This window comes from Saccostrea cucullata, unplaced genomic scaffold (assembly GCF_032062105.1).
Source record: "Saccostrea cucullata isolate Sc308-1 unplaced genomic scaffold, CSIRO_AGI_Scuc_v1 ctg3809, whole genome shotgun sequence".
NCBI lineage: Eukaryota > Metazoa > Mollusca > Bivalvia > Ostreida > Ostreidae > Saccostrea > Saccostrea cuccullata.
Window position 1 is genome coordinate 132,275 of NW_026926101.1, and position 12,726 is coordinate 145,000.

Below are 12,726 nucleotides of genomic sequence, written 5' to 3' on the forward strand. Positions count from 1 at the left end.
CACGTGCTTGATCACAGATGCTCTATCAGTTAGCTCCTCACACTAAAATCATTACTAGTAGTTTCTCTCTAATTTGACATGCAATTGTCTGTCATTAAAAGTGCTTGATAATTACACTCATGGGAGGAATGAAATTTCTCTAACATACATTTGTTATAGATTGCTGCCAAGTATATGCTAAAAAAAAGTATTTCTTGATTTAACACTTTTTTAATAAGGATTGTGATGCAATACTCTTACATTTTGGGATGTGTAAATAAATAGTAAAAAACACATTTTTAAAAAAAAACTCGCTTGAATAAAAGGTCACAGTGACCTTGAAATAGGTTGCGACACACCTTCTACCTAAGAGGCATACATGTAAACTGGCCAAGTTTGATGATTCTAAGTCTAATAGTTTTCTAAAGAAAGGATTTTTCCATATTTGGCTATAACTTCTTAATTAAAGGTCAGAGTGACCTACTTTTTGTGCGCGACAACCTTCTAACCAAGATGCATCAGCTGACAAAGTTTGATAACTCTAGACCTATATAGTAAGTTATGAGCAGGACACGAAAAAAGCTGACAGACATGAAGCTACAGAATAATACGTCCCGTAAGACGGGCTTATAAAAATTAATGGTCAATGTGACCTACATTTTTATAGAACTTAAGGTCCAAATTGTATCAACTTACAAGATTTGACGATTCTAAACCTCTTACTATCGGAATAAAAAAAAGATTTTTGAAAATGTTTAGCCATAAATAACGATTTTTGAAAATGTTTAGCCATAAATGAAACAAAGTACACTTAGGTCACTGTGACCTATATTTTTGTCGATACATTCTTAAGGCCTATGGCATTATATTCCGGCATCATGTTTCACTCTTTTCATTTCAGAGCAGTTACATACTAGTATTTTTTTAGACCTAAAATGGTCTTGAGATTTTACTGCACGAATTAAGGTAAAAGGATGTATTTCTTATTCCAATAATTTTCATTTGAAAGCGATGGACCAGAAACAAAGTATACACCTTTTCTCCTTTACAGAACTTGTCTGATCGATAATTGCTTCAGATTATCAAATTCCATCTTTCTATTATGCAAACGCTTGAAATATTTCTCTACGCTGGTGGTTTAATAGTCTTGCTAGTACTGCACAGACAGTTAGTACAATTCTGTTTTGGACTTTCAGTAAGGCGTGGAATTCTCGACATTTCATATTTAGCGCTGAAATTTACACAGCCTTTCGTTTGCTGTTGAAATATACATGGGATAGAAATTTGGGCGAACGTCAAGTGTAACAAGGATCCAATGATAGCGTTTTGTACGGCAAAGGGTGGGGCTTCAGTCATCTGTTTGTTGTCAACCACGATTTGAAGTTCCTGACACTGACATTATTAATTTCTTTACCAATGAGAATCTATATATCCATTTGAGAGACATTAACTACCTAACATTGAGAATGCCACACCTTACTGAAAGTCCAAGGATGACAGGGAATTGTGGTACACATGCAGACGGACAAGGTTTATTGCTTACCAATACAATAAAGCCTAATTTGTATTTTCATAGAAACAGCAAAATGTTTTAACTCGCATACATGAAACTTAAAGACTAAAATTATTTTGTTTTTTAAAAATTTTATTGTATAATCATATACATTATATTGCAGCTTTGTCACAAGCCAAACAACATGCGTTATTTAAGAACAGTCCCATTTAACGTATCACAGTTGTATCTGTAGCCTTGTCATCATATAATTGTATTACTGTGTCAACAAATAAATACTGGCATAAGAAGCCGAAGCCATGTACCCGATAACCATGAGACTAGGAGTGATTTCACAATGGGAAACAAGCAGAAATAATGCTCAGGTCCAAAGTTTGAAGAATTCCAGTATAGTTGTAAATTTTTTTCCCAATATTTGTAGAAAGTCCTGAATGTCACTTTTTTGGATGTTTCTGATTCTTTTTAATGAATTAATTTTATGAAGACTTGTTCACTGAAAGAAAAGAAAAATACATTATTAGTATAAATAGTATAAAATTATCAAAATGAGATAGCTTAATTATTAGATTAAGTATCAACTGCTGTTCACCCCATCATAGGGGTGGATGGGATGAAACGACAATGATTTTGAGGAACACAATTTTTTTCAATGTAGTTCTGTAGAGCCTCTGTTGAAAATTCAAGTAATATTTTGATTTCAGTGATAGGGCTTGGGAATGGAATGAAACCTCAATGATTTTGAGGAACCTCATTTTTTCAACTAAATTCCTGTGAATGTTCTAAGAAGCTTTTATTGAAACTGAATATTCTGACTACAATCATTTGAAGGCTAAACTATGTATGATGGTGAAAACACAAGTTGTTGAGGCCAACGTTAAAATATCTGTTCCCCTAAATTGACCTGACCAATGAATTGTCCTATTTTTCTCTTACCAATTGTACTTCAATCGCGAACTAATCTTTAATCAAAAACTTTTATTTTTATGTTGATGCAGATTTGAACGTTGTTAGATTGATAAAAATTGATGGATGTCCAATTGTTGGATATCTAAGATCTTTTCTTCTTTGTTTAAATAATCAACTTAATTTTTAATTGGAGAGAGGTATTTCAGTTAGGAGGTAAGTTCAGTTGGGAATTATTTTAATTTTTAATTACCTGTTTACATTTCATTTGCTTTATATTTAAAAAGTTCACTTTTGGTATATATCAAGTTAATTACAGAATGAATTTCAAAGTATTGGCTCAGATATAAAATACTGTATAACGGGTATTTTTTATGTGGTGCTAATTTTTACGAGTTTTATAAATCCGTAAAATTTAAACATGTACAATTCCACATAATTTATAAAATGGCTCCTGAAAATTTTCAACATCATATGTGTAAAAGTAATAATGCTAATTGTCGTTAAGCTCACTCCCTGGAGGCTATATAATTAGTGTACTGTTGTTATTAAGAGCACTTTTAAGTCAATCATCAGTTGGGATCATACGGGTAAATCTCAATTAAATTGTATAAATTATACAAACATCGTAAATTAATGAATCAGTTAGACCTACCTGGCTACTCTTTTTTATTAGTATTTTTACGAGACACATGAATTTTGATAATGACTTAATAATTACAGGTCTTCCAATTATACCCATGTTTTTAATCTTTGACACTTTCTTCCGTTTCATGCATGTGCTTTGAATAAAACTTTGACTTCTTAATACACTGTAAATGTATACTTTCACTTCAATTATGATAGTTTGAGTTGTCTCTCTTGTTTTCGGTAAATCCAGACGAGCATGTGGTGTGCCTAGCTATATCTTTTACAAAACATGAATAAATGAAAGGTACATGATTCGTGTATATAAAGGTAAATGATAAAAAAAATTACACATTATGTAATTTGTTGCATTGTTTTTTTTATAATTCAATATCTTTCTCTCTCTCTCTCTCTCTCTCTCTCTTGTCGGGTTTTCGGACACATCATTTGTATGTAAACATATTCAAAGAGCTATCAATCAGTGATCAGGAATTTTACATCTGATGATTTTAATTTTAACGGACATGTTCAATTCGTAAAAAATTAATGCGTAAAAATTAAAATCACACTTTTTTTTTACCAAAATTCGTAAAACTTTACAGCAGTAAAAATTACCCGTTATACGGTATATCCCCGTAGACGACTCACATTTACAAAAGTTATTCCCCTTTGTAGGATCAATTTGGGGTCAACCGGCGAAAGGCACCATTTTCCCTCTATAACCTTACCAACCTTAGGGGCCAAGATCTTAGAAATAATTCTGAATGAATGTGTTCATTGTTCATTATGTTTTTCATGTTGCCCCATTTTCTGGCAATAGAGGATCAGATTGAAATTTTCTGAAACGTTTGAAGATCAAAAATATAAACAGGTAACTTACAAAGGACAAAGTGGAAAAAATGAGTGTTACACCGAAAACGGGAGATAACTCTTAGGAATGTGAAATTCCTCCATCAACATATCAAACACAGAAATTGAGGGCTAGTTCAATATGGTTAAGAGAAACAGATTTTATAATGAAAGATCAATTATAAACATTGTTCTTACGTATTTTTCTGCTCTAATTCCATCCTTAAAGAACAGCATGTAGGGGGTGATTCCGTCCTCTCGGTAGTCCAGCAGGGCTACATGTCCGTCAGGGTTCTGACTTTCACCTGCAACAACACAGTCACAGAACTGTTGAAAACACTCAAGAATAAATCAGGCCAATCACAGAACTGTTGACATCACTCATGAAAAACTAAAGTCAATCACAGAATCATAGACAACACTCATGATTAACTCGAGCCCATCTCAGACCTGTTGACAACACTCATGAATAACTCGAGCTGTTGAAAATACTCATGAATAACTCTAACCAAACACAGAACGGTTGTCAACACTTAAAAAAAACTCAAGCCAATCATAGAACTGTTGACAACACTCATGAATAACTCGAGCCAATTACAGAACCATTGACAACACTTAAGAACAAGAGGCCCATGGGCCACATCGCTCACCTGAGCACTGTGGCTAGGAATAAGCAGAATTGGTTTATACTTGAAAAGCTTAAATCCTAAAGTAGTCCAAAGACCAATCATGGCTTTGCTATTCATGAGAAGAAGATTTTTAAAGAATTTTCCTATACATTTCTATGTAAAAATTTGGTCAGCCATTTAAGCCCCGCCCTACCCTTGGGGGTCATGATTTGAACAAACTTGAATCTACACTACCTGAGGATGCTTCCATATAAATATGATCAAGGCCTAAATTAAAATATTGTTTGTTTGCCCTTAGCCGACCCAGATTTTTAGCAATGGGTAGGTAGGTAGGAAAAATATTTTATTTTTTTTCTTTTAGACTTTTATAAAATAACTATTAAAATAAACAAGAGGCCCTCGGGCCTTATAGGTCACCTGAGTATCATGTAACAACTTTCCAGTGATTATATTTGGTTCGTGTTTTAATCCAAAAGCCATGAAATTCACAAATTTTGAAAGAGGCACCATTGCTTATCAAAGGGCAGATTTCAAAGCATTAATTCATTTTTAGTCAAAGTACCCCCCTGGTACCCCTGACCCCGCAGCCCTGAGAAATTATCTATTTTGAAAGAGGCCCCTTTCTTCATTTTAAGGCCAGCATTTTTTTTTATGTTTAGGTTTAGTTATGAACATGAGAATAAAAAAGTCCCGAAGGAGAAGAAAATAAAAAAAAATTTTGATAAATCAATTATTAACATTTTTACATTCTTTTTTTATGCTATCCTAATAGGCTCCTTACCACTGGACACATAATGCTTACAAATAGGAAAGTAGAACATTTAATTGCTTATTTCATCATCTGCCAGTTTGGGCCAGTTATATAAATTTTGTGATGTTGATCAAAATATATTTCAATATATCTTCATTTTTTAAATATGTGTTATATGAATGTGTAGACATTGTTCTAAAATTTACTTGATGCCTAAAATTATAATCCCTATCATAAAACAGGCAGGGAGTATTGGGAAGTAGGGTCAACATTTTCTTCAATTAAGTGTAGAATAATTTTCTGGCTGATACAAATGATACTACATGCCTGTATATATTTGTATATTCTTGCCTTTTAATAGTTGAATTTTTTTTTTTTATTTCTTCAGGTTATTGTTTATTTCTTCCTCAAATTTGAATTCACTTCTCCCATAGTTTTATTCATTACACCTGATCCATAAGCAACCCTTTTCTGAGGAATGATGCTAAGACTGTAAGCTATAATAGAGACCTAAACAATGTCCCTGGCAATATGCAATAGCTACCATGGGCAGTTAAAAACCTGGGGGAGGAAAATAATTTACAGTTGTTTTGAAATGAATACATAATTATCTCACCATCATGTCATTGTGCAACAAAGTCGTCAGCATTTTATTTGTCTTTTGAACGGGTGAAACGTTTTGAATGGCACTCTTATCGATGAATTTTACACTAAACCAAGCTCTTCTCAGATCTAGCTTTATTTACCCGCCGTTTCATCCTAAAACCGGAAGTGCGAGTTCGTAAATGTGAAATCTCGATCCCGACTCAAATTTGACATCGGAAAGAAAAAAATGTTTTATTTTTTTTTCTGAACATTCAAAACCTTGAGCGGAGGGTTGGAAAAACTAAAAAAGAATAAATCCTGGCCTTAAATATGTAATTAGATCATTAGCATATTAACCAGGAGCAAAGGATAAGATGTTCAAAGAATTCATGCAAATAATTCATGCATTTCCCTATATAAACATTAGACCCCCCCCCCCCCCCCCCCCTTAAACAAGAACCCCTGACCCTGGGGCCATAAAATTCACAATTTTGGTAGAGGCACTCTTGCTCATCATAACTATGTACTTAGTTGGTTTATTTAATACCCAGGAGCAGAGAAGAAGATTTTCAAAGAAATAATGCATTTTCACTACCTACTTATTTAGCCCCGCCCTAGCACTATAACCCCTGACCCTAGGGCCATGAATTTCACAATTTTGGTAGAGGACTCATTGCTGATTACAATCATGCAAACAGATTGCCTGGTTGTTGTCCAGGAGTAAAGAAGAAGATTTTTAAAGATTGCACTAATTTTAGTGGTTTTGGCCCCACCCCCAAGGCCCCAGGGGGGCAGGGATCATGAAATTCACAATTTTTGTTCCCCTTCACCCATAGATGCTTTGTGCCAAATTTGGTTGAAATTGGTTCAGTGGTTTCAGAGAAGAAGCTGAAAATGTTCAAATGTTAACACACGACGAACGACGCACAACGACGGACGAAAACGGATAGCAATAGGTCACCTGAGTTTACTCAGGTGACCTAAAAAAAATCAACATGTTCATATTCTTCCTTATTAGTCTAAGATCTTATGCTTCATGGAACAACAAAATGTACAAGTAGTACTTAAAAAAATCTGGTGTAAGCTATATATCTGTGATCGAATGCTTTTCTTTTTTTTTTCCCTGGGGCTGATCCTTTAAATCTAACTCTAATCCTACACTCTCGTCCCTTTCTACTTTGAAACGTACATATTTTAAAAGATTGTTAAAATTTTTAATAGTCTGCAATGGCTCTTATAAGTCTGGGTGAAAACAATCGGGACTGTTTAGTTTTTCTGAAATAGTAACGGTAACCCTGTCCGTTTTATGCACGTGATAGTCTGAACATTCATTGGCAAGATCGACATATATATCTGCAAATGTTGTTTCATCATAGTACTCTAAAAGTCTGTTTATACAAATCTGTTTTGAATTGCCAGTACATGTTGCGGGTATAGAGGCACACACGGTGAAGCAATCCTCGTCTGAAAGCGACTTGAAGGTAGACAAACTCCTTTTTACCCGAATTACCGCCATGCTGTCAAACATACCACCATTCTGTCAACATTTAACGAAGTTCCTAATATCAATCATCAACACGCTTTATACAATTGGGGAAAGGGAGAATCAAAGCGTCTAAATAACCTAACACAGGTTTTGTTGAAAAAAGCTAAACGGATAAAAACGGATAAAGATACGAATCAAATAAAAAAAAATATTTTTGTGAAAATTGAAATAAAATATTTTGAGTCGGGCTAATTTTCGCGGGTCGGTCGGCTAAGGGCAAACAAACAATATTTTAATTTAGGCCCAATTATGGCTTTGCTATTCTTGAGAAGAAGATTTCTGAAGAATTTTCCTATATATTTCTATGTAAAACTTTGGTCGGCCATTTTGGCCCCGCCCTACCCCTGGGGGTTATGATTTGAACAAACTTGAATCTACACTACCTGAGGATGCTCCCATATAAATATGATCAATTATGGCTTTGCTATTCTTGAGAAGAAGATTTTTAAAGAATTTTCCTATACATTTCTTTGTAAAACTTTGGTCGGCCATTTTGGCCCCGCCCTACCCCCTGGGGTCATGATATGAACAACTTTGAATCTACACCACCTGAGCATGCTCCCATATAAATTTGATGAATTATGGCTTTGTCATTCTTTAAAAGAAGATTTTTAAATAATTTTCCTATATATTTCTATGTAAAACTTTGGTCGGCCACTTTGGCCCCGCCCTACCCCCTGGGGTCATGATTTGAACAAACTTGAATCTACACTACCTGAGGATGCTCCCATATAAATATGATCAATTATGGCTTTGTCATTCTTGAGAAGAAGATATTTAAAGAATTTTCCTATACATTTCTATGTAAAACTTTGGTCGGCCATTTTGGCCCCGCCCTACCCCCTGGGGTCATGATTTGAAGAAACTTGAATCACTACCTGAGGATGCTCCCATATAAATATGATCAATTATGGCTTTGTCATTCTTGAGAAGAAGATTTTTAAAGAATTTTCCTATATATTTCTATGTAAAACTTTGGTCGGCCATTTTGGCCCCGCCCTACCCCCGGGGGTCATGATATGAACAAACTTGAATCTACACTACCTGAGCATGCTCCCATATAAATTTGATGAATTATGGCTATGTCATTCTTGAGAAGAAGATTTTTAAAGAATTTTCCTATATATTTCTATGTAAAACTTTGGTCGGCCATTTTGGCCCCGCCCTACCCCCGGGGGTCATGATTTGAACAAATTTGAATCTACACTACCTGAGGATGCTCCCATATGAATATGATGAATTATGGCTTTGTCATTCTTGAGAAGAAGATTTTTAAAGAATTTTCCTATATATTTCTATGTAAAACTTTGGTCGGCCATTTTGGCCCCGCCCTACCCCCGGGGGTCATGATTTGAACAAACTTGAATCTACACTACCTGAGGATGCTCCCATATAAATATGATGAATTATGGCTTTGACATTCTTGAGAAGAAGATTTCTAAAGAATTTTCCTATATATTTCTATGTAAAACTTTGGTCGACCATTTTGGCCCTGCCCTACCCCCTGGGGTCATGATTTGAACAAACTTGAATCTACACTACCTGAGCATGCTCCCATATAAATTTGATGAATTATGGCTTTGTCATTCTTTAGAAGAAGATTTTTAAAGAATTTTCCTATATATTTCTATGTAAAACTTTGGTCGGCCATTTTGGCCCCGCCCTACCCCCGGGGGTCATGATTTGAACAAACTTGAATCTACACTACCTGAGGATGTTTCCCCATAAGGTTCATCTTTCCTGGCATAGTGGTTCTTGAGAAGAAGATTTTTAAAATATGCCACCAAATTTTCATTAATTCCCAATTATCTCCCCTTGAATGAGGGCGTGGCCCTTCATTTGAACAAACTTGAATCCCCTTCACCCAAGGATACTTCGTGGCAAGTTTGGTTGAAATTGGCCCAGCGGTTCTTGAGAAGAAGTCGAAAATGTGAAAAGTTTACAGACAGACAGACGGACAGACAGACGGACAGACGGACGCCGGACAAAATGTGATCAGAAAAGCTCACATGAGCCATCGGCTCAGGTGAGCTAAAAACTCAAGCAAATCACAGAACTGTTGTCAACACTCGTGAATAACTCGAGCCAATCACAGAACCACTGACAACACTCATGAATAACCTGAGCCAATCACAGAACCACTGACAACACTCATGAATAACCCGAGCCAATCACAGAACCACTGACAACACTCATGAATAACCCGAGCCAATCACAGAACCATTGACAACACTCATGAATAACTTAAGCCAATCACAGAACTGTTGACACAATCAAGAATAACTAAAGTCAATTACAAAACTGTTGACAACACTCTTGAATGACTTGAGCCAATCACAGATCTGTTGACAACACTCATGAATAACTTGAGCCAATCACAGATCTGTTGACAACACTCATGAATAACCTGATTCTGTGCTTATTAAAACCAGCTAGAGATTATAAAATGCTATTTATTTGTTATACTTAAAATAAACATTTGTGAATTAGAGGTGGTCTTCAATATACATCTATTCTTTTTCCGTTGTCCTAGAAAAAACACCATGAACCTCTCCAATGAAATGAAAGGTCTACAGTGTTATTTTTAGTTCTTTATTTTCCACCGATTGCGACCACTATCCTAAAAAGGGTACTGGCTATTAGATGGTGGTTACAAGGTTTACAAATATGATATCCAGTAATTTCAATCTTACACCTTTCCAAAGACGTAGATTGATAAATAGTTTTGAAAGAATTTCAACAGACTAATCCATCCACTCTTTGTTAAAAATTGACTTTCAATGACAATGCTTAAGATTTTTTGATCTTCTTGTTTTCATGAAAAATCTTTCATCAGAATCTATAAAACTGTACTTACCAAGAAAAAATTCAAAGTTTTTGAAGTTTCCTAGAACCTCTTTTATACAGGTTTGAGCTTTCTTGGCAAATGCATCAGCTGCTTCAGGGCCATCTTTTTCTGTGATTTTGGCCTTAATACTGAAGAGATAATACTGGTGCTTAAGTAAATAAAGTTAGTTTTATTAAAGTTTGTTTATATGTAAAAAAAAAAAAAAAAAAAGTGTAAAGTTCAAGCTGCTTATTGTTTGGGGATTTATCATGGAGAAAATTCAGTTGGGACAAGGATTTTCAATTGGACCTGAAGGCAAGGGTTATCAAGCCCTGATTCCCCAATAAAATCTCTAAAACTGAGGGCGAATTTGTTTCTCAAATCTGGGTTTAGTTTTGAACCAGTTTTGTAAACTGTTCATTTGTTCCACAAACTGGTTTTAAACTAGTTTACACCCAGAACCGGATTTCCATTTGTTTTGGCTGTAACTGAAACCAGTTCGTTAAACCAACCAAACCACCTCCGATGGTGGTTTACTCGGTTTACGAAAGAGCGGGAAGCATACTTGCCAACTCACTTGATTTCGTCGGGTCACACCCGATTTTTCAACCCGTAACCCGATTATTTTTTATGACCCGGCGGGTCATGCTTATCACCCGATTTTTGCCAAACAACCCGAAAATCTCCCGATTTCCGGATTTGGTTCGTAAAATAGGTTGCACTTTTAACTTCCAGTTAAAACCCAAGCTTAGATCTACGCGTAAACAATGCAGATGGATTAATTATCAGTGCAGGTGTAAACAATTAACTGGGTGTTGTTTTGACAATTCAATGTTTGAAGTCAATTAAAATGGCTTCCGATAGAACTAGATCGTTATCAGGGCCAACAGGAACAAATTGAACCAAACATCAGGGCTCTCACACCCATTTTTGGTACTGGGGCCGGGGCCATTGAAATTGGGAAAAATGCGACGTTTCTATAAAAATTGGGAAATTTTTACCAGTCATAATTTAAACTTACATCATTGTCGTCTTGCTCTTAGTAGAAATATTTTTTCTACACTGACAACAGTACTGCAGGGGTCAAACTTAACTTTTTGACCACTGTAGTAAATATCAGCAGATTTATTTTTACTATCAAATTGTAATTTTGAACTTTTCCTAGCATTTTTTCTTCTTATAGTGATTCATATAAGATTTAAATAATTTATTTTAAAAAATAATAATAATTAACCTCTTGGAATCATTTAGGCCGTTTTATTACAGATGAAATCTGAACAGATACAGAGTAAATCAGTTGATTAATAAAAAAAAAATCATCTTTATAAATTTAAAATTAAATCATTAAATACACTGGGGATATATTTTTTGGAAAATTACATAACTTTCTTACTCAAGTTGTTTTAGAGATTGTAAATAATTTAATGGAATATCTAACGTTACATTGTATCTGATTGTATTTACCATAAAGAAAGGAGTGGAGGAAATTCGGATTAAAAAAAAAAACGATCGTTTTTGGAAGTAAATTACAGTGTATGACAGGTAGCGCTGCAAAATGGATAAGATTAAGGGGATTTATAAACTGTAGGAGCATGGTACCTACTTTTTTTTAATTGTTAGGGAATCTAAAAGCAAAATAGTGAATAAAATACCTGTAGGCCTAGTGCTTCTCATTCAGTCTTGGAAATCTGAATTTTTTACAAGACCTTTTTTTCTCACAAAAGGTGGCGAACACAGGTCGCTTTTAACTCGCAATTTTTTATTCTAATTCTCATTCAAAGAGTATTTTCCATTGATTTCGAGCCCTGACATCATAGATCTTCACATTCTGCGACATGTTGTGAATGAACAAGTACCTACTTTACTACATACGACTTTCGTTTTCATACTAAACTGGTTCCAGCATATTTAAAACAAACTACCAGTTCATAACACGAACGTCTTTCCTTCATATCTTAACAGTGCTTTTACGACTGTCAAAGATATGCTTTTTTTGTTACAGTAATAAATTTGAAGCAATCATAAATTGGGAATTTTTACCCTTAAATTTGGGAAAAAAGGTACCTTTTTCACGTTGGGAATGGGGCCGAATATCGGCCCCAATTATAGAGAATCGAGAGCCCTGAACATGTCTCTGATTGAACCAAGAAAAAGAGAAACGATATTTATGTACATATCTAGGAATCTTGGGGAAAAAACTTTCATTCTAGATAAAATAAAGTGATCAAAGACAGTGTTGGCCTAACTTCACATTTAAAACATATTACAGTAGTTAATTAGTTAAGAGAGAGGAAAAATAACTTCAAAACTGAAATTGGTATACTTTCAAATTTAGCAGAAACTGAAACATGTGAAAAGGCTTTAAAAAAAATGCACTCTTATATACTTCTGAATCAAGTCAATATTGAAATATGAAACCTTCAATTCTCATTTTTAACATGTAAATTAAATCAAATTATATATGAATTTTTTTGTCATAGTAAATTAAATCCTTTTTCAATAAAAGAATTCTCAATA

The 12,726-nt window shown here is 34.6% G+C and overlaps 1 protein-coding gene across 1 annotated transcript in view; it reads right to left on the reverse strand.

The window, feature by feature from the left end:
• Positions 1-1,603: 1,603 nt before the first annotated feature.
• Positions 1,604-12,726, reverse strand: part of LOC134270781 (uncharacterized) — a 17,263-nt gene continuing 6,140 nt past the window's right edge. The window contains exons 4-6 of the mRNA XM_062753030.1: positions 10,240-10,358; positions 4,070-4,176; positions 1,604-1,985 (exon numbers count right to left, since the gene is read on the reverse strand). Coding sequence (XP_062609014.1) covers positions 1,983-1,985; positions 4,070-4,176; positions 10,240-10,358 — 229 coding nt within the window. The 3' untranslated portion in view covers positions 1,604-1,982. The remainder of the gene's footprint in view (positions 1,986-4,069; positions 4,177-10,239; positions 10,359-12,726) is intronic.